This window comes from Colossoma macropomum, unplaced genomic scaffold (genome assembly GCF_904425465.1).
Source record: "Colossoma macropomum unplaced genomic scaffold, Colossoma_macropomum, whole genome shotgun sequence".
In the NCBI taxonomy this organism is placed as follows: domain Eukaryota; kingdom Metazoa; phylum Chordata; class Actinopteri; order Characiformes; family Serrasalmidae; genus Colossoma; species Colossoma macropomum.
The window spans coordinates 37,682,223-37,709,197 of record NW_023494805.1 but is presented as its reverse complement, the minus strand read 5'-3'; the positions used below and the strand labels follow the sequence as shown (position 1 = coordinate 37,709,197).

The 26,975-nt window shown below is 39.0% G+C and overlaps 1 protein-coding gene across 1 annotated transcript in view; it reads right to left on the bottom strand.

Moving 5' to 3' along the window:
* The window catches only part of LOC118825423, a 35,149-nt gene extending 10,290 nt beyond the window's left edge, over positions 1 to 24,859 (bottom strand). Inside the window, exons 1-23 of the mRNA XM_036596008.1 lie at positions 24,541 to 24,859; positions 23,631 to 23,786; positions 21,866 to 22,050; positions 20,456 to 20,638; positions 19,397 to 19,488; positions 19,138 to 19,307; positions 18,081 to 18,234; positions 17,877 to 17,956; positions 16,600 to 16,780; positions 15,430 to 15,585; positions 15,217 to 15,350; positions 13,724 to 13,882; positions 12,875 to 13,058; positions 12,557 to 12,768; positions 11,455 to 11,643; positions 9,315 to 9,457; positions 8,972 to 9,131; positions 8,596 to 8,679; positions 7,158 to 7,283; positions 5,759 to 5,875; positions 5,435 to 5,652; positions 3,511 to 3,704; positions 1,380 to 1,604 (exon numbers count right to left, since the gene is read on the bottom strand). Coding sequence (XP_036451901.1) covers positions 1,380 to 1,604; positions 3,511 to 3,704; positions 5,435 to 5,652; positions 5,759 to 5,875; positions 7,158 to 7,283; positions 8,596 to 8,679; positions 8,972 to 9,131; positions 9,315 to 9,457; positions 11,455 to 11,643; positions 12,557 to 12,768; positions 12,875 to 13,058; positions 13,724 to 13,882; positions 15,217 to 15,350; positions 15,430 to 15,585; positions 16,600 to 16,780; positions 17,877 to 17,956; positions 18,081 to 18,234; positions 19,138 to 19,307; positions 19,397 to 19,488; positions 20,456 to 20,638; positions 21,866 to 22,050; positions 23,631 to 23,786; positions 24,541 to 24,645 — 3,607 coding nt within the window. The 5' untranslated portion in view covers positions 24,646 to 24,859. The remainder of the gene's footprint in view (positions 1 to 1,379; positions 1,605 to 3,510; positions 3,705 to 5,434; positions 5,653 to 5,758; positions 5,876 to 7,157; positions 7,284 to 8,595; positions 8,680 to 8,971; positions 9,132 to 9,314; positions 9,458 to 11,454; positions 11,644 to 12,556; positions 12,769 to 12,874; positions 13,059 to 13,723; positions 13,883 to 15,216; positions 15,351 to 15,429; positions 15,586 to 16,599; positions 16,781 to 17,876; positions 17,957 to 18,080; positions 18,235 to 19,137; positions 19,308 to 19,396; positions 19,489 to 20,455; positions 20,639 to 21,865; positions 22,051 to 23,630; positions 23,787 to 24,540) is intronic.
* Between the last annotated feature and the right edge of the window lie 2,116 nt (positions 24,860 to 26,975).

Genomic DNA, 26,975 nt, shown 5'->3' with positions numbered 1-26,975 from the left:
GAACACACAAAGAAACATGTGCATGACTAAATTGTTCTTTGCATGATTCTTCAGATTGATAGAGAATATGTTATATATGGTTCTATACAGAACTTTTCTGAATAGGGTTCTATATTGTACCAAAAGGTTTGTACTATTGTTACAATGTCCAGCTTGTAACAGTAGAAGAACCCTTTTTGGTGCTATACAGAACCATTTTTGAAAGGTTTTATACACACACTCTTAAAAAAGATGGTTCTTCAAGGGTTCTTTAGTAAAGAAAATGGTTCTATATAGAACCATGAACACTCAAAGAACCATTTGCATAGTTAAAGGACTCTGTGGTGAAATGATTCTTCAGATTATTACATAGAACCATTTGAAAATGTTCTATGTAGCACTAAAAAGGGTTCTGCTGTTCTTATGATACCAAGCATGTAACAACAGAAGAACCCTTTTTGGTGCTTGGAGAACATTTTCAAAAAGGTTTTATATACAGTCTTTAAAAAGATGGTTCTTCAAGGCTTGTTTAGTAAAGAAACTGGTTCTATACAGAACCACAAACACTCAAACACTGCATGATTAAATGGTTCTTTGCATGATTCTTCAGACTGATGATGAATATGTTATATATGGTTCTACACAGAACCTTTCTGAAAAGGGTTCTATATTGTACCAAAAAAAGCTCTACTGTTGTTACAACGTTAAGCTTGTAACAATAGAAGAAACCGTTTTGGTACTATCTAGAACTTCTTTCAAAAAGGTTCTGTATAGAAACAGCACATCCTCTACAGCACATCCTCCATCAGTCTGAGGAACCATTTCACCATGCAAAGAACCCTTTACTTATGCAAAGGGTTCTTTTAGTGTTCATGATTTTATTTAGAACTATTTTCTTTACTAAAGAACCCTTGAAGAACCATAATTTTCAAGTGTGTAGAACCATCTACAGCACATCCTCCATCAGTCTGAACCCTTTCACCATGCAAAGAACCCTTTAATTATGCAAAAGTTTCTTTGAGTGTTCATGGTTCTGTATAGAATCACTGTCTTTACTAAAGAACCATTTAAGAACCATCCTTTTTAAGAACCATGAGCACTTAAAGAACCCTTTGCATGCTTACAGTGTTCTTTGCATGGTGAAATTGTTCTTCAGACTGATGGAGAATGTGTTGTATATGGTTCTACGCACTTAAAAAAGATGGTTCTTAAACGGTTCTTTACTAAAGCACCGTGGCTATGTAGAACCATATACAACACATTCTCCATCGATCTGAAGAACCCTTTCACCATGCAAAGAACCATTTACTCATGCAAAGGTTTCTTTGAGTGTTCATGGTTCTATACAGAACCCTTGAAGAACCATCATTTTTAAGTGTGTACAGTGTGTAAGAGTTCACCTGCAGATAGTAACGAGGGGAAGGAGTGGTAGAGCTGGGCATGGAGACCAGTCTGGCCATTCTGTACAAAGCTGCTGCTGATGTTGATGCAGAGTGACCGCTCCTGAGCCAGCACACACAGCCAGGCACCTTCACACTCGTTCAGCCCGGAACATGCAGCATCCCTGTGGCTCCGTCTCAGCTTCACGCCATATACAGCATGATCCACTGTTACGGTCAGCTGCCCTGTAGAGCACCAGAGGGAAGATAAAGCAGTGATCAAAATACCTCATTATCATGTCATCATCATGAACGTGCTATGGACAGATGGGGGCTGATGTTTCAAACTCCTGAGACCCTATTTTGGTGTTACAAAGTGGTGATTACTGAAGAGGAGCAACAGTACTTTTAGCACTCATAACACGACTTTTGAGGGTTTCTTGAATGGCGAAGGAAACAAACAAATTAAACTGCTGACCAAATTAAGCCTCACCTCCAACTCAAAGCTGAGATAATCAAACTGATTTACATATTAGGAGAATGACCATATTAGGAGACATATTAGTAGAAGAGTGTATTCTGCAGAAACAGTAGGCCAGGGGTCAGCATGCGGTTCTTTTACTGCCCTGTTGTGGCTCCACAGCAGAATTAGATTTGTAGGTAAAAATAAAATAACCTGCCTTTACAGTAAAATAAAGCTCTGCTGATCGTTCAACACAGTTTTAACAATAAGTGGTCTTAAACGCTGGAGTTAATGTATAACCACTAATTCACCCTTTAACACTGAAGATTGGGGTACAGACTGTTGGTCACCATAACAACGCAGACAACAGTCTTGCCTAGCTAGTAACAAAACAGCAAAGAGAGAGATTTAAGACGAACATCGATAATTTTGAGATGGGTGGACTTATTTGCATTTAGAATCACTCCAGCTGGTTCCCTGATACGTTTAATCTGCAACGAGAAACTGTCAAATGCTAAAAAGTGCCAAAACTGAAGTCAGATTCTCATTTACCAGCTTCTTGTTCGAATTATCCCGTTCCACCTTAAATGGTGCAACCGTTGCATTCTGGCGTCTCAGGGGCCATTTAAGGCGGAATGGGAAAATTCGAACAAGAAGCTGAAATCAGCCTCGTAAAAAATCACGTTGAAAGTTTTACAAGAAACTATTCTACTTTTGTGGGAAAGTTCCCTGCCAGAGATGCGAGAAAAGTGGCTATAGCTGAGCTAAAGCTTAAAGCATTTTTACCCTTTAGGACATTAGCACATACTGAGACATATTTGCAGCCTGGATGGTAAAATGTTACTTCAATAAAATGTACATAAAATGTGGCTCCCAAGGTGGTTTGATTTTTGTTGAAAGAACAAAATAGCTCTATAACATCTGGGATGCCGACCTCCGCACAGATGGTTGCCAGTAGCTGGTACCGACTTGACGGAACTTCATAAGGGCTTTTGCCTAATTGCGTATGCATTTATGGGAGGTTCCCTCTCAAAAGCAAAATACTGGGAGGAGTTTATTATAATGAAGAACCTATTACAATTTACCAGGGCTAATACTGATTTATGGTTATGTGCACTTTTTAACACTTTGGAAAAGTTTGCATTATTTTTGGCGCTTACACATATACACATTATAAAGGAGGAGACGGTCACTGATTAAAATATCAATGGGAAACCTTGTGACGCTTAACATGGTGTCTGTTTACCGTTTAAGCTAGAAGCAGGAAAAGCTCCCCTTGTCATGGAGATATGCACAAGCACAGAAGCCAAAACAAGCTGAAAAATCCCATTTTTTGTGTGTTTTTTTTTTCCCAAATGCAACAAACTATTCATGCTGTTTTTGTCAGATTTTATCAGTGATTTCAAATATGTATTTTAAACATTAATATGGCTTTTGGTTTCAGTCTTAAAGGCCTCTCCCTATTCACAGAGTAGAGAGAAAAAGAGTATGTTCTTGCATATATAAATAACTGCCCGGCGGCGTTGCCAAGATGGCTTTCAAGTGGACAGACATTCCTAAAAGGACTTATTTGTATTTATTCGAATACTTTTCTAAGCAAATTTACACTTACTGTCCCAGATAAACAGCTTTTCTCAGTTGGCTTAAGACATAGTACTGTACTTTCGTATGCTTCGCATCATTGCCTACCTTCAGTGAGACTGTCCGATTGGTTCAAAAGCCCTGCAAGGCTGGAGGTGTGTGGCAGGAGGGAGTAGCCGATCAGAGAGATACTTAGGTTCCCTGACAAACACAACAATAACCCAGGGTTTTGCACTACAGCTCCGCTCAGCTGGGCCCGAAATATCTCCTCTCTCCTTCCCAGCGCACACAGGACAACGAGACTGAGAGAAAGAGAGAGCGTGAGAGATGTAAGAGACAAAGGAAAATATTGAGATATAAATTAATACAAATTAAAGAGTTAGTCTGGCAAAATATATCATTTAAACAAGCCTCCCCTTGTCCCAAAATGCAGCTGATCAGTCCAGACATGTTTGATGTCTAAAGTTTGCTTTTATTTCTGAACTGGAGCTGCAATGCTAATGTAACTAACAAGTAATGGAAACTTATACCCTGTTGATCAGCATCATAGTTAATGGACAAAACTATAAGTAGTGCCAGAAGCCACAACAGTAAGTCTATTAGAGATTACTCAGTTACTTATCACTGTTCAAGGCAAGTGTATTATGACTTCGGCATCCAGTTTGCAGTGGGATATTCATGTCCATTACTTTCTAACTGCACTATCCTTGTAGCTCCAGCGCAAAACATAAGAAGCAAATATTCAGACACAAAATGGCATGTCTTGACTTGGGATGCACTGACGCCATTTTTTTCAGACCCAGGATGAGTACATTTTTTATTACTTGCCGATACTCACACATACTCAGCAACTTACTTAGAATTAAGTAGTTGTTAGTGTGAATGAGTGCAATGCACCTTAATGAATAAATCATTCAAGTCTTGCTGATTTTATTTGATGTGCATTAGCTATCTGTGCTACATTGGTTACCTTGGACAGTGTTTTTTTTCCACATCAGAAAAGCACTTCTGTACAGCTGTCAGTAAAGTAAGTTTCATAGTTTTGATCCTCATCTGTCTCTTCAGCAGTCTCTGTAGCACAGCAACAGCAGGAACCAAATCTGAACAGCTCACCTGTCTAGTTTTACATCTAGTTGGAGTCGTTTGGCTGGTTGAGCTGTAGCTGAATGTCTTCTCAAGCCATTTTCCTTCATTTTGCTAGCATGTATGTGTTCATCGTACTGGGGAAGTGGTTGTGATTGTGTGTGTGTGTGTTTAAAATGGGCTAAAATCGCACTGTGTATTTTCTAGTGGAATTATGCTGAGGCAGGATGTTTAAAGTGACCAACAACTTTGTGTCCAACTGCCGAGACGTCACTGCCGTTTGAGTCGTCGTGGCAGTATACACAAGGTGTCCCATTTCAGGGGCTGCATCCTTCAGAGGCTACATATGAAGGCCGATTGCGCTACCTGTTAAATGTAGGTATTGGGTTTAAACCGAGTCAAATAACTAACAATACAAATGTTAAAAAAAGCCAATGTGGTCCGAAGCAAAACTTACGCTAACGCTTCATTTTGTTTTAGCGAGCAAGGAGCAGACAGAGAGAAGCATTTCCAGCTCTAAAAAGTTTCTGGCTTCATCTTTAAAGAACTTTAAAAGAACTTGACAGGAGCAGTGTTTCGTGACGCAACGGTATGGGCGGGAACAGCGTGACACAAACAGGAAATCCGCCGTAGAGCAGACCGTCTCATTTCGGTTCAGCCTTTGTGGGTCTATGTAGCCTTCGAAGGCTGCATCCCCTGAATAGGGACGCAGCTATAGTATCACGTGGTATCACATGTTTATATCAATGCATTTTTATGAGTACGAGTATGTTATTGGGCTGATACCTGATACCAGTATCAGTATCTATGCATCCCTAGTCTTGACTGATCAACTACATTTGGAGTAAGAAAAAAACGGTAAATTAGATTTTTGCAGTAACGAGTTTCCCAAAACAATGAAAAAGAGATAAGTTCAGAAAATCACAAGGCCAAATTCACAAAAAATTACCTATCTGAGGATGAATTTGCACTGAGATGGAGGTGGCCATCTGTAGTGACCACTGGAAAAACAGTCTGCTGAAAGCTTACGTCGAAGTTGAGAAAATGAACGCCCATTCGCATAGCATTAGCTAAAGAGACATCCAGTGTAGCAATCTTCTTTCCATTGGACCCCAAATATATTGAACTGCTGAAATTTCCATTAGATCTCTCTATTCTTAAATATGCCTGAAACAGAAATATTAATTAACACACATTTGTCATGTTTGGCCTAGTGACCTACAGAAAAACATATATTTTTTTAATGCTGACATGTTGATGTGTAGGTTTTTACATTATAGTCTTTATCATCAATGGTCACTTTTCCCTTTGCGATGTATTCAAACTCCTTGCTTCTCCTGTGGCTTCTCAATAAGTCCACATCTAGGCTTACTGTTGCTGGAAACTTCAACTGGAATGGAATTGGCAGTAGTCAGTTACTGGCATTCAGGCAGTTAAGAGAAGACAGACAAAAACTCTTAATACGTAGGAGCTGACATGGATTTAAACCAGAGTCCAGTAAATGGGATATACAGGCTAAAACAAGCCTGGTGGCAGCATCAATTAATCGCACGCATACTCAGCAATAGAAAGTAAACTGGCAACATGACAAATGATAAGAGGTGACCGCTATTTGACAGATTATACATCTTACCATTGGATATACATCGATCAGGCATAACATTATGACCACCTCCATGTTTCTACGCTCATTGTCCATTTTAACAGCTCCACTTACTATATAGGTGCACTTTGTAGTTCTACAGTTACAGACTGTAGTCCATCTGTTTCTCTGCATACTTTCTTAGCCCCCTTTTACCCTGTTCTTCAGTGGTCAGGACCCCCACTATTTGGGTGGTGGATCATTCTCAGCACTGCAGTAACACTGACGTGGTGGTGGTGTGTTAGTGTGTGCTGTGCTGGTACAAGTGGATCAGACACAGCAGTGCTGCTGGAGTTTTTAAACAGTGTCCATTCACTGTCCACTCTATTAGACGCTCCTACCTTGTCAGTCCACCTTAGATGTAAAGTCAGAGACGATAGCTCATCTGCTGCTGCACAGTTTGTGTTGGTCATCCTCTAGTTCTTCATCAGTGGTCACAGGATGCTGCCCAGAGGACGCTGTTGGCTGGATATTTTTGGATGGTGGACTATTCTCAGTCCAGCAGTGACACTGAGGTGTTTAAAAACTCCAGCAGCACTGCTGTGTCTGATCCACTCAGACCAGCACAACACACACTAACACACCACCATACACTGATCGGTGTATGTAATATATAATTTGTAACACTGACTATAGAATTCTCCTCTTTACTACAATATTAATGCATAATTGATGGATCAAAATTTGTCTTTTTTCCTCTCACTACTGTTACATTTGGGAGGAAAAGCTTGTTATATAGTATGTCAACAGAAAATGAACCAAGCTGAAAATTGATAGTGTGCAATAATATTTGGCTCATATCACAGACTATCCAACCCCTCACTGTGGTGGATCTCTGGTAAAATAAAGCCTAACGGGGTAAAAATGTTTAGTCGAGACTTCCTGAGTTTAACTAGCATGACGGTATAGATACACTGAGACTCTTGACGCTCCTTATAAAATTCTGTAAAACTCAAAATTCTAAATTAGACTTCTAAACCATTTGGAACAGCTGCTGAAAGGGAAAGAAGAAGTATATCCTTCGGTTTACCTGAAGCAACTGAGTGAGGCTGACTTTGATTGTGATACCTTGTTGACCATGAAGTTGGACCTGTCCAAGAACTCCAAACTTCTCTCTCTTAGCAGTCAACATCCTCCCCTGCAGCTCCTGCACAGTCTGCAAGAAGAGATCAGGTGGTGTTGAAAAGGAATGTTTCCTTCAGAAAATTCCAGCTAGTCCCACCAGTATACAGTCATGTGAAGAAGTAAGTACACCCCATGAAATATTTCTCTTTTTAGACACATATGGACATATCAGTATTTGATCTTCAGTTAAACAGCGTGCATAGACAAAAACAATTAAAATTTGACTTTTTTGTTTGGGGGGGCTTCGCATGTACAGCCTGTTTCAAACCCTCCCCAGCAGCATTTCAATGGGATTCAGATCTGGGCTTAGACTAGGCCATTCCATAACTTCCTTTGGACTATTCCTTGGTGGATTTACTTGTATGTTTGGGATCATTATCCTGTTGGAAGGTCTACTTCTTTAGCTTCATTTTTCTTTACAGATGGTCTCACATTCTCCTCAAACACTCTCTGGTATGAAAGAGAATTCATAGTCAATTCCATTACTGCAAGTTGGCCCTTAGGCAGCAACGGAGCCCCAAACCATAACACTACCACCACCATGCTTTACGGTCTGTTTGAGTTACTTCTGATCAAATGCTTTGGTTTTTGCCAAAAATTGGTTCTGGTATGGTGGCCAAACAGCTCTATCTGCAACTCATCTGTCCATAGCACACTGTTCCAAAAGTACTGGTCCTTGCCTAAATGCCCATGTAGATCAAATTTGTCTTTTTCTAATGGTAGATTCATACACTTTGACAGCAACAGCTCTTTTTTTTCACTAGATATGATGATACCACAGACTCCAATGACAAAGAGCAAACCAGATCTGAGGTTTAAATAAAACAGGATATTCTCTAACAGTGTTGTAATCATTAGCACCTGATTAGGTGCACCTGATTTCAATTTGACGTGTAACGTAGTGATTTTGGTAGGGGTGTACTCACTTTTTCCACATAAGAAAAAATGATTTATTTCAATTCTATTGAAATTCTATGACAAAAATGTTAATTCTATGTGTCACTTGTTAAATTATATCACTTTTATCGATCAACACTGTTTAACCCCTTAAAATCCCAGGCTTATTACATACCAAGGCTTATTATTCAGTAACTACAGGAACTTCAATCAAAACTGATTGAGCTATTCTTAGGTTATAGACGTGTGTAATTTTGGGTCTTCTGGCAGGCCCTGGCTACTTAAGGGGTAAAATCAAAACTTGTTTTCTGTATCTCCAAATATGAAGTGATGTTAATTTCTTTAATTATGGATTTTTCTAGCTAATCTGTCCAATATTTTTGGAAAATTGTTTCTTTTTTTACAATAGAATATGTCCAAAAGCTACTATAACTTCTTCAACCTACCTGATTACTATGGAGACTGATGCAAATCTCAGAGTCTTGGGGGACATTTTCCAAGTTAAAAGAATGAATCAAGGAGGAACACACCTAATAACGAACACATAACATGGTGTTTTCTAAAGTGCCTTCAAAGACAGAGTTAACAATTCTACAAACTACAAGAAGAATTTCCAACCACATGCCGGTCCAATAATTAGGTTATTGTATGAAGGTATGGTATTTGACACGAATGCTCAAAAATTGTATGTGAATATTTGAGGCTATCAAGGTAATTTGCCGTTTGGTCAGTTTACAACAAAAATGTACCTTCCGGCAGGGGACTATAGCAGCAACCACAAGAATTAATGCAAAAAATAATGCTTAGCCTTTCTGAACTCACATATGGGTGCTGGGGTCGATAGCCCAGGGTCAGTACGTGAATGGCTTTTCTGTTGTCTTGAAGCAGTGACTTGGACTCAAGAATGTAGACTCCCTTATGTAGGTCAATAGTGAAAGTCTCCTGTAAGAGTAGACTTTCAGGGAGGAACTTAAACGGCTGCCTGTTGAACGGAATACAAACAGCTCTAAACAGTATACATTCAATCTCCATCTCCATTTTTCCTGGTAATGTTGCCATTTCCATGATCAATTGAATCTTTACTTTTATTGTCATCACTGTAAAAGTCAGCATCAAGTAAGAAAACAATAAATATAAGAAGCATAATAACGTTTTCCAGACTGACCTGAAGTGGAGCACCCATCTTTTTTGATACAAATTCCTGTCCTTCCTCATTTCTTCCACTCTTCCTCCTATCTCCAGCTCTAGATAAGGACTGTTTAGCTCTGAGAAGGTCATATTCATCATCACCTCGTTCTTTTTCAGCTTCTGTAACAAAAAAGGACATAAAAAAGGTCAGGGTGGCAAAACATATACAGTGCTGGCAGTGAGTCTTTCTTTGTTTTCACTATTTTCCACATCAGAATTATGACATAACACATGGAATTATGGAGTTACAAAAAGTGTTCAATGAAAATGTTTACATAAGTAGTGCCTTCCTTGCTTTGGTCTAGGTTTGTCGAAGCAGCTTCATGAAGAGCAGCCTGGGACGCTTTTTCCACAGGTTTGAAAAACTCCACATAGGCAGAGAACTTGCTGGTTAGAACTACAGAAACTTTTTTTCAAATTTCATTTCAAAAACTTTTTGAAAATGTAACATTTTTTGTTTTGAAAATACAAACCCCACTTCCAGAACAACTGGGACCTTTTGTAAAATGCAATAAAAAAATCTGTGAGTACAAAGAAAAGATTTCCAATGTTTTCACTGACCAACTTAATTGCATTTTGTAAATATAAACAAATTTAGAATTTGATGCTTGCAACACACTTGAAAAAGTTGGGACAGAGGCATGTTTACCACTGCGTCACATGACCTTTTCTTTTAATTACACTTTTTAACTATTGGGTAACTGATGAAACTAATTGCTGCAGCTTATCAACTGGAATTTTTGCCCATTCTTGCTTGATTCAAGACTTCAGCTGCTCAACAGTCTGTGGTCATCATTGTCTGATTCTTCTCGTCATCATACGCCATACATGTTCAATAGGAGACAGATCTGGACAGCAGGCAGGCCAGTCAAGCACGCACTCTGTTTACGAAGCCATGCTGTTGTAGCATGTGCAGAATGAGGCCTGGCATTGTTTTGTTAAAATAACCATGGACTTCCCAGGAAAAGATACACGCCTCTGTGTCTATGGTACCTTCAAACATATGCAGGTCACCCATGCCGTAGGCACTGATGCACCCCATATCATGACAGATGTTGACTTTTGCACCTTGGTCTTGAGAATGGAGGTATGGAGAACCTGCCTTCTGTTTTTCTCAAAAACAAGCCGAAATGTGGACTGACAGCACACATTTCCACCATCTGAGATGAGCTCGGGCCCAGAGAACTCGGCAGCGTTTCTGTGTAGAATTGATGTATGGCTTTCTCCTTGCGTAATAGTGTTTCAAGTTGCATTTCTTGATGCAACACTGGACTGTTTTAAGTGACAACAGTTTTCTGAAGTACTCCTGAGCCCATGTGGCCATATTTAACCCAGTAGCATGACAGTTTCTCATGCAGTGCCACCTGAGGGCTCGAAGGTCACGCACATTCAAGGTTTCAAGCCTTGTCCTAGGACTGAGATTTCTCTGAAATCTTTTCACAATATTATGTATGGTGGATGGTGAAAGATATAAATTATTTGCAATCTTGTGTTGAGAAATGTTCTTTTTGATCTGTTTGAAAATTCTCTCAAAGTTTGGCTCAAAGAAGTGAGCTACGACCCATCTTTGCTTGATTATCCTTTTATACTCAGTCATGATACCATCACCTGTTACTGATTCACCTGCTTATTGTTGAATGTTTCAAAACAGTTTAACTTCAATATTCTACAAACTTTTCACTCTTATTTTGCCCCTGTCCCAACTTTTTTTGAGTGTATTGCAGGCATCAAATTCAAAATTAGCTTATATTTACAAAATACTATCAGGTTGGTCAGCCAAAACATTAGTAAAAAGGATCAAGAGAATGAACAAATCATAGATTCTTGTTTTATTGAATTTCACAAATTTATTTAATTCCTTTTCCGGAAATGGGATTTGTAAATTCATACATAAGCGTCAAATTCTGTGTTCACATATTGTCTAAGGAACTAATCTCAAGCATGTAAGCATAAGCCTTTACACCCAAATGTGGAAGATTTTGAAAAATATTTTAAGTGTGACTAAATTGTAACTGGTACTGTACAGGGTATCTCATTTGGCTACACTGATCTTTGGTTGTGGTTGTGGTTTTGTGGTTTATATCAGAATGAGAGATTCTCAGTTTTCTTAACTCTACCTTTTCTAGGGTGTTGAGGCTTGCTGAGATTTTAAGGTGCTGCTTGCCATAGCTGGTGCTCATGTCCAGAGTCTTCAGTTGTTTTCCGTTGCCCAGTGAGATCTCCCACCTCAAGGCTGGTGTCCAAGCTGTGCTGATGGAGCAGGAGGCATTAACTCTACGCTTCCCCAGCATTCCCCAGCCACCAACCTGGAGAGAAGCCATCACATAAGCATGTCACTCCCCTAGCACTGCTGCTAATCAGCTACTCTGAATCATCTACTTTGAATTCCAACCAGTTCAACAGATTGGAATTTTTCAATAATAACCTACAAAGTAAAAAATAAAGTATTCCAAACCAGACACCAGGAGGTGTTTTGGATATTTTATTTGATATATTTTAAGCTTTTTTTTCTGAAACAATAAGTTATTAAATGATACATAATATACTGTACTTATTTATTTATAACCATTTCTTGTTAAGGTTCCTCAAGATTAGAGTTTCAAAAGGTACTTGAGCAGCCATGTCCCAGTTTAAGCTTAATTTTCGATAATACACACAATCTTTTAAACCACATATCCTTCTGGGTTGCAGATGGGAGCTGGAGCCTATCCCAGCAGTCACTGGGTGGAAGGCAGTGTCGCCAGTCCATCGCAGGGCAGACAGACAGACATATACATTCACTCTCACAATCACACAATTTTCAATAAAAATATTTTATATTTTTTAAATTTTCCATGATTTAATGACAGCTATTTTAGTCAACATGCACTTGTTTAACTAATTCTATCATTAGAAATATCAGAAATATCAGATTATTCTGTGCTTAAGGTGATTACAGGCTGGTTCGGACTTTTGCCAGGCTATAGTCAGTTTCAGATTCAAATCTTGGTGCTCAGGTTTGGACAGCTGTCAGACTGTGTTCGGACAATTAGGCCAAAACTTCTGGACACATCTAAACTGTCTTAATTGAGCTTGAATATGAAGTTGTAGAGTATTTACAATTTTACATTCATTTTTATATGGGTTCTGTATGAGTGCTGTACAGCTGTTATAACTTACAGCTGACTGTATTGGAAGGAACAAGCTTTGAGCAGGCTATGATTAGATGACACCATATACCTTTAGATAGGTGACCGTAGGTGTGAAAATGTGTAAGTGCCCCTCTCTGTCTCTGTTCCTCTCCTTGTAGAGCCCCTCCAGCATCAAGTTGCGAATGGTAACCCACTTGCGGGTGGTAATCTCGGAGGTGAACTGCGTGGTGCCGTGCTGAGGCTGAGTTAGCTTGTGAGCCATGTAGACATAAACCCAAGGTGTGTCCATGTTGAAGGAGCCTGTAGGTATGGTGAAAGAAAAGGCCTCAATGAAAGCTTTTGGGCTTTCTTTAACACCTTTATCCCAATTTTACATTGTGATGCCTTTGAAGAGGTAAATCTGTACCTTCCCATTTCCTTAAGGATGATTTTGCAGACATATCTTTCCAGTGAAGCCCAGCCACCAGGGGAATCTGGTCATTATAATTGACCTTTAGGTGGGTGCTGCTCTCGGTTTTCCTTCTTTTCAGGTGGGAGTGTAGGAGCTGAGTCCTGTAGTTCAGTCCTTTCTCTGGGATTCGCAGGCTGAACTGGAGAATGAAGACAGAGCTGTAAACATCATTCCCTACTGTTCATTCCTTTCAGACTCAGTCATCTCAGGTTAGGTTCACACTACGAGGCTTTGCTCGGTTACAGTTCACATGCCTTGATGAGTCATATTTGTGTTCGTAGGTGACCCCTGTAGATCTGTAGTACAAACATGTGTCATTAAACAGTTCAATTTGGCTTTTCACATGCTCAACGTTCTCTGAAACAGGCAGTACATAAGGCTACTGTGACCTTTATGTATGTCATAAACAGAAAACTGGTTATGATAAACAGCAATTTGGGGACATATCTGTCCATGTCCATGTGCCTGGCTGTGGAAAGCACTAAACAATGTGTAGGATTTATCATTGCTATGCAATTCTAGTTACTAAATGGTCATTTTTGAGTGTGATTCTTATGCATATTTAAACATATTCTGTGTGCATTCTCAGATTTTTGCATCCTCTGAAAACACTGGATTTGCATCACATTAAGGCAAAAAGCTGATTTCCCTTTAACCTGGTAATGTGAGCACAGCCTCAGTCAATCACGTTATGCTAGAACTGAACCAAATCATCTTTATTTTAATCTTTAGATGGAGATATTAGTTCAGCATGAGGCAACTAAGCTGATGTTTGATTATAAATCACATTAAAAAAGGCTGCACCTCAAGAGCATAACTGGTGAGACTCTCTCCAGACTGGTTCCTGATAGACTGACTCAGGAGGACTCTCTGTTTGTTGCTGCCCTGGTTCCAGTGCTTGCCATAGCTCAGGTCGAGTGAGGACTGGATGTGAACTGGACTCCTTTCATGCCTGAGCTGTATCTGTAATTGAGAATAACAGTGATGAAGTGACACTCCATACTCACTATGGGTGTAAATCTGCATAGATCTTGATGAATCAATCTGAAGGTGAAAGTCGGTGATTTTGGAAATAATATTCACTTAATTTGCCAAAATAAAATTCAAGATAAAGACCTGAACATAAAAAGGTTTGTATCTACATTCATTCTCAGATTAGTGCAGTGACACAGTACAAATGTGCTGAGGCACAGTATACTATGGAAGTCCAGAGGAGCCATGAGGCAGTGATAATTTTCTGGATTGTTATCTTGAAATAACAAGTCAATTATCTTGTTATCTTGAGATAACAAAAGTTGTTATCTTAAGATCACAAGATAATTAACTTATTATCGCAAGATCTCTTGAGATAACGAGTTAATTATCTTGTGATCTCAAAATAACAAAGTTGTTTCTTTTTGAGATAACAAAGTCAATTATCTTGTGATCCCAAGATAACAAAGTTGTTTTCTTGAGATAATGAGTTAATTATTTTGTGAGAGATAATGAGTTGATTATCTTGTGATCTCAAGATGAAGTTGTTTTCTTGAGAAAACCAGTTAATTATTTTGTGAACTCAAAATAACAAAGTTGTTTTCTTGAGATAATGAGTTAATTATTTTGTGAGAGATAATGAGTTGATTATCTTGTGATCTCAAGATGAAGTTGTTTTCTTGAGAAAACCAGTTAATTATTTTGTGATCTCAAAATAACAAAGTTGTTTTCTTGGGAAAATCAGTTTGTTATCTTGTGATCTCAAGATAAAGTTAATTATCTTGTTATTTTGAGATGACAAAGTTGTTTTATTGAGATAACAAGTTAATTATCTTGTTATTTTGAAACAACAAAGTTGTTGTCTTGAAATAGAGTTAATTATTTTGTGATCTCAAGTTAACACAGTTGTTTTCTTGAGATAACGAGTTAATTTTCTTGTTATTTTGAGATAACAAAGTTGTTTTACTGAGATAATGAGTTAATTATCTTGTTATTTTGAGATAACAAAGTTGTTTTCTTGAGATAACGAGTTATCTTGTTATTTTGAAACAACAAAGTTGTTGTCTTGAAATAGTGAGTTAATTATTTTGTGATCTCAAGTTAACGCAGTTGTTTTCTTGAGATAACGAGTTAATTATCTTGTTATTTTGAGATAACAAAGTTGTTTTATTGAGATAATGAGTTAATTATCTTGTGATCTCAAGATAATAAAGTTGTTACCTTAAAATCACAAGAGAATTAACTTGTTATCGCAAGAAAACAATCCAGAAAATTATAACAACAGCTCATGGCCTCTCCAGACTTCCGTTCTCTGCTGCTTTTACCTTGTGGTTTAGGAAGGTGATGTGGGAGCACTGGAGCTCATGCTCTGCTCTCATGCTGTAGCGGTTCTCGGCAGGCTCAATCTCGTCCCTCAGGTTCTGAGACATGTGACACTCGTGCATATTGTGTGAGTCGTCTGGAGAGAACAAGACTGCAGTTGATGCATTTCTCTCCACTCGTTCTAAGCAGTACTGCTGCTTGATTAGATCTCTCACCTGGCACACCGTATCTGATCCTCAGACCGGAGCTCCACTCTGGCCCACTGTGTTCAACAAGTCCAAGGATCCTGGTGCTTAGTAAGCTAGGCAACAGAAGCCCCGCGTCCACAGAGTACTGCCGCCGGACATCGTCCTGCCTCCGCTCCAGCTGCACTGTGGATGAAGTCGCAAACAACATCTTTTGATATTATCGGAGATTTGCTTACATGTACATCTTCGAGTGAAGAATATAAAAGAAAACAGCTATTAAATAAAGAAAACATGTATTAAACCAAGATAACATCCATTCCATCAATGTTAACTGTTAATGTTAGCTAGTGTAGCTGGCTAATCTGACTCAGCATCAAGACTGGCTCAATGTTACTAACTTTAGGTCACGACAACCCAAACGATGAGCTGATGTTTTCTAAACTTTTACTTAATTAGGAGTTCATAGTAAGTCTGTTAATAATACCTCCAAGGAAGATAAATCTGAGAATAACAACATGAAAACCTTTTTCCTCAACTGTAGCACTTCAAATGATGAGGCTGAGGCAGCCAGCGGTGGGTCCTGATGTGCTGATTCAACTATATGAACTCATTCTAATTATTTTGAGATACTAAGTCATTATTTTGAAATTCTAAGACATTATTTTGAGAACCTGAGTCATTATTCTGAGATGCTAAGTCATTGTGTTAAAATGCTAAGTCATTACTTTGAGATGCTGCGTCATTATTTTGAAATTCTAAATCATTATTCTGAGATACTAAGTCATTATTTTCAGATGCTACGTCATTATTTTGAGGTAGTAAGTCATTATTTTGAGTTACTAAGTCATTATTTTGAAATGCCAGGTCATTATTTTGAGATACTAAGTTATTAGTTTGAGATACTAAATCATTATTCTGAGATACTAAGTCATTGTTTTGAGATAGTAAGTCATTATTTTGAGATGCTAAGTCATTATTTTGAAATGCTAATCATTATTTTGAGATACTACATCATTATTTTGAGATACTAAGTCATTATTCTGAGATACTAAGTTGCTGAGACCAACTGATTAAACAAGTGGGATCTTGAAAGGAATGAAAACCTGCAGCCACACCGGCCCTTTGACCTTTACTGACCCCTGGCTTAGACAGTTGCACTGGTAATGATCAAAATTGGTTCATTTCTAAAGCTCTTGCCTGAGAAGGAAGCGTCTTTACTGAAGACATTTCGCAGCTTAGCAGATACACCGATCTTCCTGCTTAGCCCCTGTGTTACATTAACAGAGAGTATGACTGGACGCCCATCTGCTGCCACTTTGGCCTCCAGTTGGTAGTGGGCTCTCGTCTCTGACGGAAGACTCAGCGTCTCCATCAATCCCTGAAACACAGAGGAAAAAGAGGTAATAGAATATTAAGTCTGAGAAGAATAATATACTTCATATAAAGCTTCAGTCTGGTGAATGTCATAGACAAGGCCTCTTTAGAGGCTGCAGCCCAGAGCCTGAGAAACCAGAGGGGCCCACTGGCATGACTTTGAATGGGATAAAAGTAAAGACAACTGGAAAATATGCTTAGATTGACAGACACTTATTAGAGCAGTAGTTTTACATGGAGCTTTGCTGTCCGTTGTATCTAAGGTCACCTTTATGACTTACAATATGATCACAGACATAATGAGCTAATAGAAAACTTTATCTGTTCATTTTACTCAGCCTTACTTCTTCTCTGGAGCATGTCAAACTGAAAAAAAATCATTTTCCTCTAGTTGAGGGTTGAACTTCATTGTTAAATGCTCTTATATATGCGCCCCTGGTACGATAAACAGAGCTGGTCTTGGGCCCACTGACAGAATTAGCATAGGGCCACAGGATGTCTTAGAAGGGAATGTCACAAGCGTTTTAAAATTTCTGAATAATTCAATCATCAAGATATAAACAAAGTTAGTGTTTAGCTGGTATTACAGAGAAACCTATCAGCTAAGACTTCTACAATACAGTGGTGGTGACAGGAACCAGGGGTTGTAATGTTCACCCTACAAATATAGCCATTTTATTTACTGTCCAAAACTACCAATTTTTATATGTTGATAGTGATTGTGGTGGCATTTATAACCATTTTATATTATAACTTTCTGCGAGGGAGCTTTTAGAGGTGGACGTCTGGTTCCTGTCATTACCACTGTGAACAACTCTGACTCTGTACTTTTTTCTACAAAAGAGTATTTCACACCAAACCACTCTAAATGACTTTGTTCACGTCTTACCTATTTATTTATGCTAAAATGTTTGAAATAAATTGTGGAATTATCATTTAACCCCTTAAATGGCCAGGGTCCACTGGTGGGCCCAAAGTTTTATTACACTTTAAGAATGGCCTAAGAATAGCTCGGCCAGTTTGCATTGAAGTCCCTGTAGTTACTGAATAATAACCCTTCGTGTCTGGGATAGACAGTTCTGAATATACAATCATAGTACCTTGAGGTAATAATGGTAGCTATCATCGACTAGCAACTCTGCTCTCCCTGACCAGTGACCATTCAGCTCATGAAGCTGCCCTGTGGAAATGAACAGAGAAGATGAGAAATATCAGCCTCATTCTGATACATTCACAGTGTATCTGTCTGTATATCTGATATATGCACAATATTTCTGATGCATTCACAGCTTCATCAGTTCAACCTTGAACGAGGATGCTTTTCAGAGGGTGGGTTATTTTCAGAATCAGCCTCCGAGGACTGAGGCTGAAGTCCAGGGATACATCTCGAGGGATGGTGGACTGAGGTGCGCCGAGGAAAAGGAGCAGATTGGCTTCCAGTGGCATCCAGGAGCCCTTCTAACAAACATATACAAGAGCAGCTGCAGGTAACAGGCGAGCATGGGTTCGGTTCTCCAACAAAAACAGCAAAGGTGGTTCTTTAGTAAAGAAAGTGGTTCTATATAGAACCATAAACACTTAAAGAGCGATTTGCATGCTTAAATGGTTCTCTGCATGGTGAAATTGTTCTTCAGATTGGTGGAGAATGTGTTGTATATGGTTCTATATCTAACCTTTTTTAAAAAAGGGTTCTATACAGCACCAAAAAGGGTTCTTCTATTATTACAAGCCTGACATCATGACAATGAAGAACTATACAAAGAAGAAATATAGAACGCTTTTCAAAAAGGTTCTGTATGGAACTGTATACAACACATTCTTCATCAATCTGAAGAACCATTTTACCATGCAAGGAACCCTTTGATCAACGCTAAGTGTTCATGGTTTACATACTACTTACATACTTACATACTACTTTACATACTACTTCAAACTCCTTTATTTCAAAATAGTGAGGAAATTTCAGGTTTCTGTAATATAGACTCACCTTAACTGTGGTGAATAGAGTCATTCATTGAGGCACTAATACTAATTGAGGCCTATTATATTATTATTATATATAATATTATTCAGTTTTCTTTATTCTACTCATATTTTTGTTATTGTTACCGGTTTGGAAAAGCTGAACAGAACAAAGAAAGTTTGTGAAATTCTTGATGTAAATTTTTTTATTTGACGTATTGCAAAGCAGTTTTATTTTTGTGGCAGGAGTTTTGCTCACATAATAATCTCATTAAATATAATGTTTTTATTGCTATCTGTGAATTTGATGAAAAAAAGCTGCTGGCTTTTCATTTTATCGCTTGCAAAATGGACCTGAAGTGGATGGAAACCGAGCTAATGTGACTGGACAAAGCTTACCTGAACAGTAAATGCATAAGCTGCCTCTAGGAGGTACTTCTGAAGGCCTCTGTCCAGTTTCTGAAACCTCAGAGTAAAGAGCACCGGGCCAGCGGGCGGAAAACCTCTTCCCATCAGTGACACAGGGTACGTGACATCAGAGCACAACTGCCATCCAAACAGCTTCGACCCTGAGGCATAAAAAAACAGTATTTCACTGTATTTGTCTTCTTTAAAAAATCATTCTATTGTAACTGATACTGTAACATCTTGATTGTACATGTTTTAGGCGTGCAGGTGGTCTTCTCTTTGAGGTTCCTTGAGGCTGTGAGTTCCTCTTTGCTCTCTCCACTAACACGATACATTCTGGAGCTGTTTCAGAAAGTGCATTGAGCTTAGATTCTGTAAGACAACATCTTACGATTTGCATTTTTTAAATTTTTAACACATACATGTAAGATATTCCACTTTCATTGATTTCATTTTCAGTCAAAACAGCCATTAAAAACAAGTGATTCAGTTTCAGTGTAAGAAAAAAAACAGGACCATCAAAACTGCCCCCATCAGATAAACAGCACTTAAAGCTTTCATCTCTGAGAGAGAGGAGAAAATCAAGCTGCTTCAGATCTGAAAACATCCACAGGTGTTTCTGTCCATCCTTCCACTGTGAGAAGACGACTCAGCGCTATGGGTCTGAAAGGATGTGTAGCTGTCAAGAAGAACCTCACTGAGAAAAGGAAATAGATAAAATGTAGAAAAAACTGCACCAAAATGGTGAAACTGGACATCTAAGATGTGGTTTTCTGGACTGATGAGTCTAAACTTCTAATTGGGATTACTTGGATTATAGGAAGCAGAAAATGCAACCAACTTCTAAGACTGAACTTCAGATTTTTTGAAAAACTTCAGATTTCTTCAAACTTCTTTATATTACATAGTAGTTGAGGCTGTGATTTTCTGTTAACTATATGTTTTCTGCTGTTTTCTAACAGCGAAAAATGAATAACTTGTACTTAATGGCTGTTTTGACTGGAAATTAAATAAACAAAGCGTATTGCATACAGTATTGCATATCGCTGTGGTCGGAACAAAGCCTTGTATGTCCATTGTGTCATTTTTCCAGTTTTTATCATAATTTGAAAATGCCTGTTGACCTTTACTTCGTGTGTAAATTTCATGATGAATGGACCAAAAGAAACAGCCCAAAATGACTTGGAAAGAAGTCTGGTTTCTTTGACTTACATTAAAAATAAAGTATGTTTTTTCCTTCTCCTGTAAAGTTACCATTTTGAAGATACGAGGTTTTGTTCCAACAACAAAAAAAAGAATCATTTCTGACCTAAAAGACACAATATCCATAACATCTTCAGGTGTGTTGAGGACCATCTTTAGACTTTGCCCATTGTGCACATATACACCTCCGTCTAAGCTCGTGGAGGTTCGAACTTGGGTCGCCCACTCCAGCCCCACTCGACCGAACGCTCCGTCCACTCCCATTCTGGCTGAGATGCCAACAAATGCGCTGGATGTGAGGATAAGAACAAGAGAGTCAAGCAGATCATTCAGCAATACATTGCTGCAAATTAAGGGGGTGTTTGGGAAGGTAATGACCCCCCTGCCTCTAATTAAGGCCTCCCCCAAAGAAAGTAAAGTCTTGACTCCCTTATTAATTAATTGACCATGGCAATTGACTTTTATACTTTACTTGTGTAAAGTGTTGCATGAATATATGACACAAGCTATCTTCCTAACTCTACCATTTCATTCATTGTTTGGTTTTGGTTGGAAATAAATGGGTTAAAATCTTGACATGCCCAACAGAAAGTTGTCCAATCAGGTTTTTCCCCTGTGGTATCTAGATAGATACAGCCAGGCTAGCTATCCCATTGGTTAGGACTTCAGGAGCTGAGCAGAAGGCCTTACATATTAGATTGACTACCAACATAATTAGGAAGTGACAGTGGAATCGACCAATCACGTGTTGATTACAATGTTCTAAACTCTAGGCCTTCTTGAAGTTCTAGATACGTCACTGACTGTGAACATGAGTCGTAGGGTAAACCAGGTTTCAGTCTGGTGTATACTCTTAAAAAAGACTGTTCTTCAAGGGTTCTTCAGTGAAGGCAGTGGTCCTATTTAGAACCATGAGCTCTATTTAGAATGATTTCATGCGTAAATGGTTCTTTGCACGGTGAAATGGTTCTTCAGATGTGTTATATATTTTTGAAAATGGTTCTATATAGCACCAAAAAGGGTTCTTCTGTTGTTACAATGTCAAGCTTGTAACAGTAAAAGAACTCTTTTTGGTGCTATATGGAACCATTTTAAAAAAGGTTCTATATAGAACCATATCTAACACATTCTCGGTCAATCTGAAGAACGACTTCACCATGCGAACTATATAGAACTCATGGTTCCAAATAGAACCATTTTCTTTACTGAGGAACCCTTGATGATGTTTTTTAAGAGTGTTTTTAAGAGGTTTTTTGAGCCTAAAATAGAACATATGGAACGTTTTTATAAGCTTCAAATGTCTTTTCAATCTAGAACTACCAAAAAGGTTCATGTGCATTAGCTTAGTGCTAACATACTATTAGAAACCCCATAGAGGCACCAGAAATGAGCTTTTTTTACTGGTGTTTTTCACATTTTTTGACTGAGTTTAGACATTTATGTCACAAAATAATGGCCTAGCTCTAAGCGTCATGGTTTATTGCTGTACGGTCACTATGTGGGACATAGTGCTTACTTTGGTTTTATGTAACCGGCCAAAGAGAACTGAGACCAGTCTTTAAAGTTGGCAGTGCCCTTCACCCAGAGAGAGTAGAATGAAGACATGTTGACACTCAGTTTGATGGGCAACCCTGAAAGCGATGGTAACACCAGCTCTTCTGCCAGCACAATCGCTCTGTGGTTCACCTTAACCTCCTGACCCTGAGATGCAGAAGAGATTACATAGAGATGGTCAGTGATGTAATCTGGGAAACGAATCACGAATGATTGTGATGGAACATTGCTGAGAGGATTTGATGACATTCAGTCACAAGAGCTCTAGTGAGGTCAGGTATTGAGGTCTGATGATTAGTTCTGGAGCACAAACACCACTACAAGCTTCAAAGGTTCAGTGTTCAGTCCACAATCAAATGAAGAGGTCAGTTGCAAAAAACAGATATCTCCATTTTAATGAATTTTCATAAATCATATTTTTTTTCTTTTTTAGTGTTCATTCCAGGTAATATCAATCAAACAACTCAATAAAATACAGAAAACTTACAAAATTTTACTTTATTGTTTTTTTTTATTTATTTATTTAACTTCAGTTTTTTGGCAAAAGTAGATAACTCCAATGGTCATTTCATGTTTCAGAGTTACACAACACTGTGTATGTAACGTCCTGTCTTGCTCTGTCCTTGTCTTTCTCTGTTTTATCCCTGGTTTTCTTGTTTCCCAGTGCCATGTGGTTTTGTTTATGTCTGTCATGTGGTTTTGTTTTCTTGTGCCATGTGCTTTTGTTGCTGTCCTGGTCTGTGTCTCTTCACTGGTCCTGCCCTTTTGTTATCTGCTCCACCTGCCTGTAGTCTGTAGTCTCGCCAAATCATTAGTCCCAGGTGTTTCTTGTTTCCTCTCAGCGTATTTACACCCCTCTGTTTGCTCAGTCTCTTAGTCTTGCATTGTCTCTGTTAATCTGTTGCCTGTTTCACTGAACTTGTTGTAGGTTTTGTTTCTAGTTTAGTTCTGTTTTGTTTCATCATGGATTTGTCTGTTCTACGAACCTCTGCTACTCCGTTTCTGGACTCTATTAAATCTGATGTAAATAAAAGCAACTTGCACTTGCATCCAGCCTCACTGCCTCCTACATTACAATGTAATAGACAGAAGTTTCTTTTAAGTGCAATATTTAATATAAGACAATCAGGTAAAGTGCTGAGAATTGCAACAAAACAGCCCATTAATGGGCAATGTTAAAAGTCTGTAACATCATTCTTGGAAAATCCTAAGGATGAATGTCAAACGGCTCACTGCTCCCTATTTAATGCACTATGTGTGTTATGAAATTTTGGCTTAAACACCCAAATATTGCACTTTATCTCCAGTATGACTTGTGCCCAAATGGCTGAATCCAAAGTGGCTCTTTGTTAGACACACTGTGCTCTGTTTAGATGCAGTAGCTGTTATTTTAAGACCTACGTAGTGCACTTTGTAGGGGGAAGGGAGGCTTTTGAGATACTGCCTGAAACAGTGTTTTGTCACCTGATCCGAATACTGCGCTGATTTGCTAAACGGATTTATCGGGTTCTGTAAAACATGAACTTCCAATGCTTTGAAAATGAACAATAAAGGCTTTTGTGACAAAATCTAAGATCCAGAATGCAGTATGTGTTAAGAATAACTGACCACAGTCAGCTCGTTTTCTTAAATAATGCCGTTTATCGTTTTTTTGCACATGAACTCCTCAAATACTCTTTGCATTGTTACAAGAGCCTATATATGGTCAGTTGAAGAGATTCTCTCACCTGTAACAGCTTCACAGTGACTCCAGCCATTCTGAGTGACAGCTCTCTGAGCTGGTCAAGGAGATCGTTGCAGGTCATGAAGGTAAGGTCATTGCCGAACATCTTCACGTTCAACCAACATCGGAACTTACCCTGCCTTTCCCTCTGCCCTGTGGACTTAAGCCCAAAACATGGTTTACTTATGTCCAACGTGGACAACATTAGCTAAATCACCACACACTGGACACTGGGATTGCCTGTATGTTCATAATTAACTAAATTTATACATGATAATCGAAAAGCAGCATTTCAAGCATATGTAATGAAAAGTGAGGTCAGCTTAAAACTTTAAGCCAACTTACTTCAACAATGTTTAACTTGAGGGCACCAGAGTTCATCCAAGTTCTCCTAACTCACAGTGAGTGTGTTTGCATGCACTTAATAATCCGATCATAATCTGATTTCTGCAGTTATCTGATTATCCAAATGGTCATGTAAACAGCACACTCTGATTTCTTAGATCGGAGTAAGGTGTAGAAATCTGATTAGAAATCTGATAAAGAGAGCTGGATTTTAGCTCAGTAATCAGATTTCTTAGCGCATATGAACTCTGGATTTGTTTATATAATGTTTATTGAACTTCAGATAATAAGTTTACATAACAGAACGCAAGGCACGATTTTAGGTCAGCCACAAATAATGCTACATTATTTTGGTTCCCTAAAAAACAGAAAAAAATAATAATGTCACAAACTCAAAAATGACAAAAATGGAGATGTGAGGTTTCGCTCTCACAGCAGTATGTATATATATATGTATGTATGTATATATATTTATATATCAAGGCAAACCAAAAAAATAATTGTGTGTACCACACAATCCAATCAAAACATAACATCATGTCAGAATACCACCAAATCTGGCAATTCACCTCAGCTTTGAGGGGACTCAAGATGTTGGACTTGCAGTCGTCATTCGGAACCACTCTTTCTTGCTGGTCTGGCCACCTCTCCTCACTTCTCTTATTCCTTTTCATCCCACGTGATGTAGATTGTGTTTGACCAGCAGGCTTCTCAACAGGAGAGGCACGATGACCTTCAAAACATGCTCCAGAGAAAAGGCTCTGCGTTTTCCATCCTGAGCGCAACCTGAATGCAACACAACAGTCTAGTGAGTGGCAATTCTAACTATCTCCCCTTGGGATGCACTAAACCATTCAGAAGAAAGAAGAACGTGTTATTTTTCCCACCTCCAAGAGATTAAATGATCTGCCCAAGAGGTGAACCGTCACGTTGGCCATGGTAGAGCGTGGCAGAAAGGATTTAGGTGAGAAAACCAAGGCTCCTTCAATGTTGGCGATGCCCGGTCCTTGCAAACACATGAGAGAATACAAAAAAGTCATGGACGAAACAAAGTCATGGTAGCTCACTTCCAAACTATTGACAGAGTGACTCAAAACGTACCAGCATCTGTTGTAAAGTCCACGAATGAAGAGTACTTCCATGGTTCAGCCTCAAAGTCTCTACTGATGATGTCATGTGGCAGAGACTCCATTAGATCTTTCTTCAGAGGGTCTTCTGTCTTCTGAAGGTTGAAAAGGTGGCTCCAGACGAAGGACCCGACTGAATTTATACAGGATTCGGTGATGGAAGAGGGTGTTTTGGGACAAAGCATTAAAGGAACCATACCTCTCTTAGACATCTTGTTGCTTATAGTCACAAGTGCACAATGCTAATTGCTAGCATGTAAGCTACAGTAGTCTCACAGCTCCAGCGCAAAACTAAAGAAGCAAGCTTCAGACACCAAACATGTCTTACCTTGGGTGGACGTCTCACTGCGTAAGGTATCCCTGACAATCCTGAACACCTCCTGGTCAGGACACTTCATGAGTTGCTGATACGCAGCGATTCTGACCTCCACATCCTCTTGACGCTGCTGGTAGGCCCAAGCAAGGACTCCTCTCTGAAGAAAGACAGCATTACTGTGTTGTTGGCCTGCTGTCTCGTGGACAACAAGACTAACATTGGACCCTACCCATCAAAAAAGTCATGGTCATTCTGGTCAGCTAATTTAAAGTAAGTGAGACAGCTGTCTTCAATGGAGCGGTCACTACAGAAAAGCTGTCCTATCTACCCTGTGTAAACCCTACCATCAAATCTGTCACCAATCAGTTATAATCTGATGCTACACTCCAAAATCAGCATATCTTGCTGTGATATAGGCTATTTTGCTAAGAAAACAGAGGAGTGAACGCTGGTCAAAGCGTTAGTGGTATTACTGTGCACTTTGCTGGGCAAAGACAGGTAAAAGCACCAGAATAAATAGGCCTTTTTTACAAGGAAGTATGTAACTACTGGGTAAAACAAATTCCACTTTTGCCTTATGTTCGTATCACTTCAGCTCATCATGGAAATGTTTGTCACTTCATTGCCAAGATTGCAATTCGAGGATGTGTCCACAAACACCAAATACGCAGCAATGTGGGCGTCCAAGCTGGACAAATTATGCAAATTCTTCATGGAAGAATCCCTTCACAGCTATCAGCTAATGTCAGCTAACGTCCACAGAGTGATAAAACGATGGATAGGTTAAACTAACTATAACCAAAAAGCAAGATTAGCCATGTTAGCTAGAGATGAACTAGCTTGCTAACAAGAAGCTAGTTGGCAAAAAGCTAACCAGGCACACATTCTGTCAGGGGGGCTGCTTTATTGGTCCAGGGGACAAAATCTACACCTTGCCCAGCACTTACTTTCTCAAATGCCGGAGTGAGAACTTGACAACTGTTCCATTGAAACAGAACAGGGAACAGCACCAACTTTAAAGTGTGAGAACGTTAGTCAGCAGGGGGGAAATGCTGACACGAAGCTACTGTTCCTTCCTCTCGGTATGCCAGTTTGTACCATGGTCCCTCCTAATTGCACAAACCCATTTTTTTCTCTGGTCATCATCAGCTGTGAACCCATCAAAACTGAAGTCAGGAGGGGCTTTTTTGCCATTTTTTCTTTCCCAATTTGGTCCTGTCCAATTCCACCCAGTAGCCAGGTCTCCCCATTCACACAACACCAACAGCGCTGGGAGGGTAAAGGCTAGCACATGCTTCCTCTGAGTCATGTGAAGCCAGCCACCACATCCTTTGAACTGCCACTAAAGAAATATTACACATATCAACTTAAGTTAATTTCACTTGACAGGATGCCATATTTTGCAGTGATAAAATATCTCCTCTCCTACTTACAAACACAAATGCGGTATTGACTGAAAGTTTATGACACTTATGACAGAATTTCTACACTGAACAACATGATTTTGTTGAGAACTATCAGCATTCCACTTATGACTGACCCATATGCTTCTTACATATTG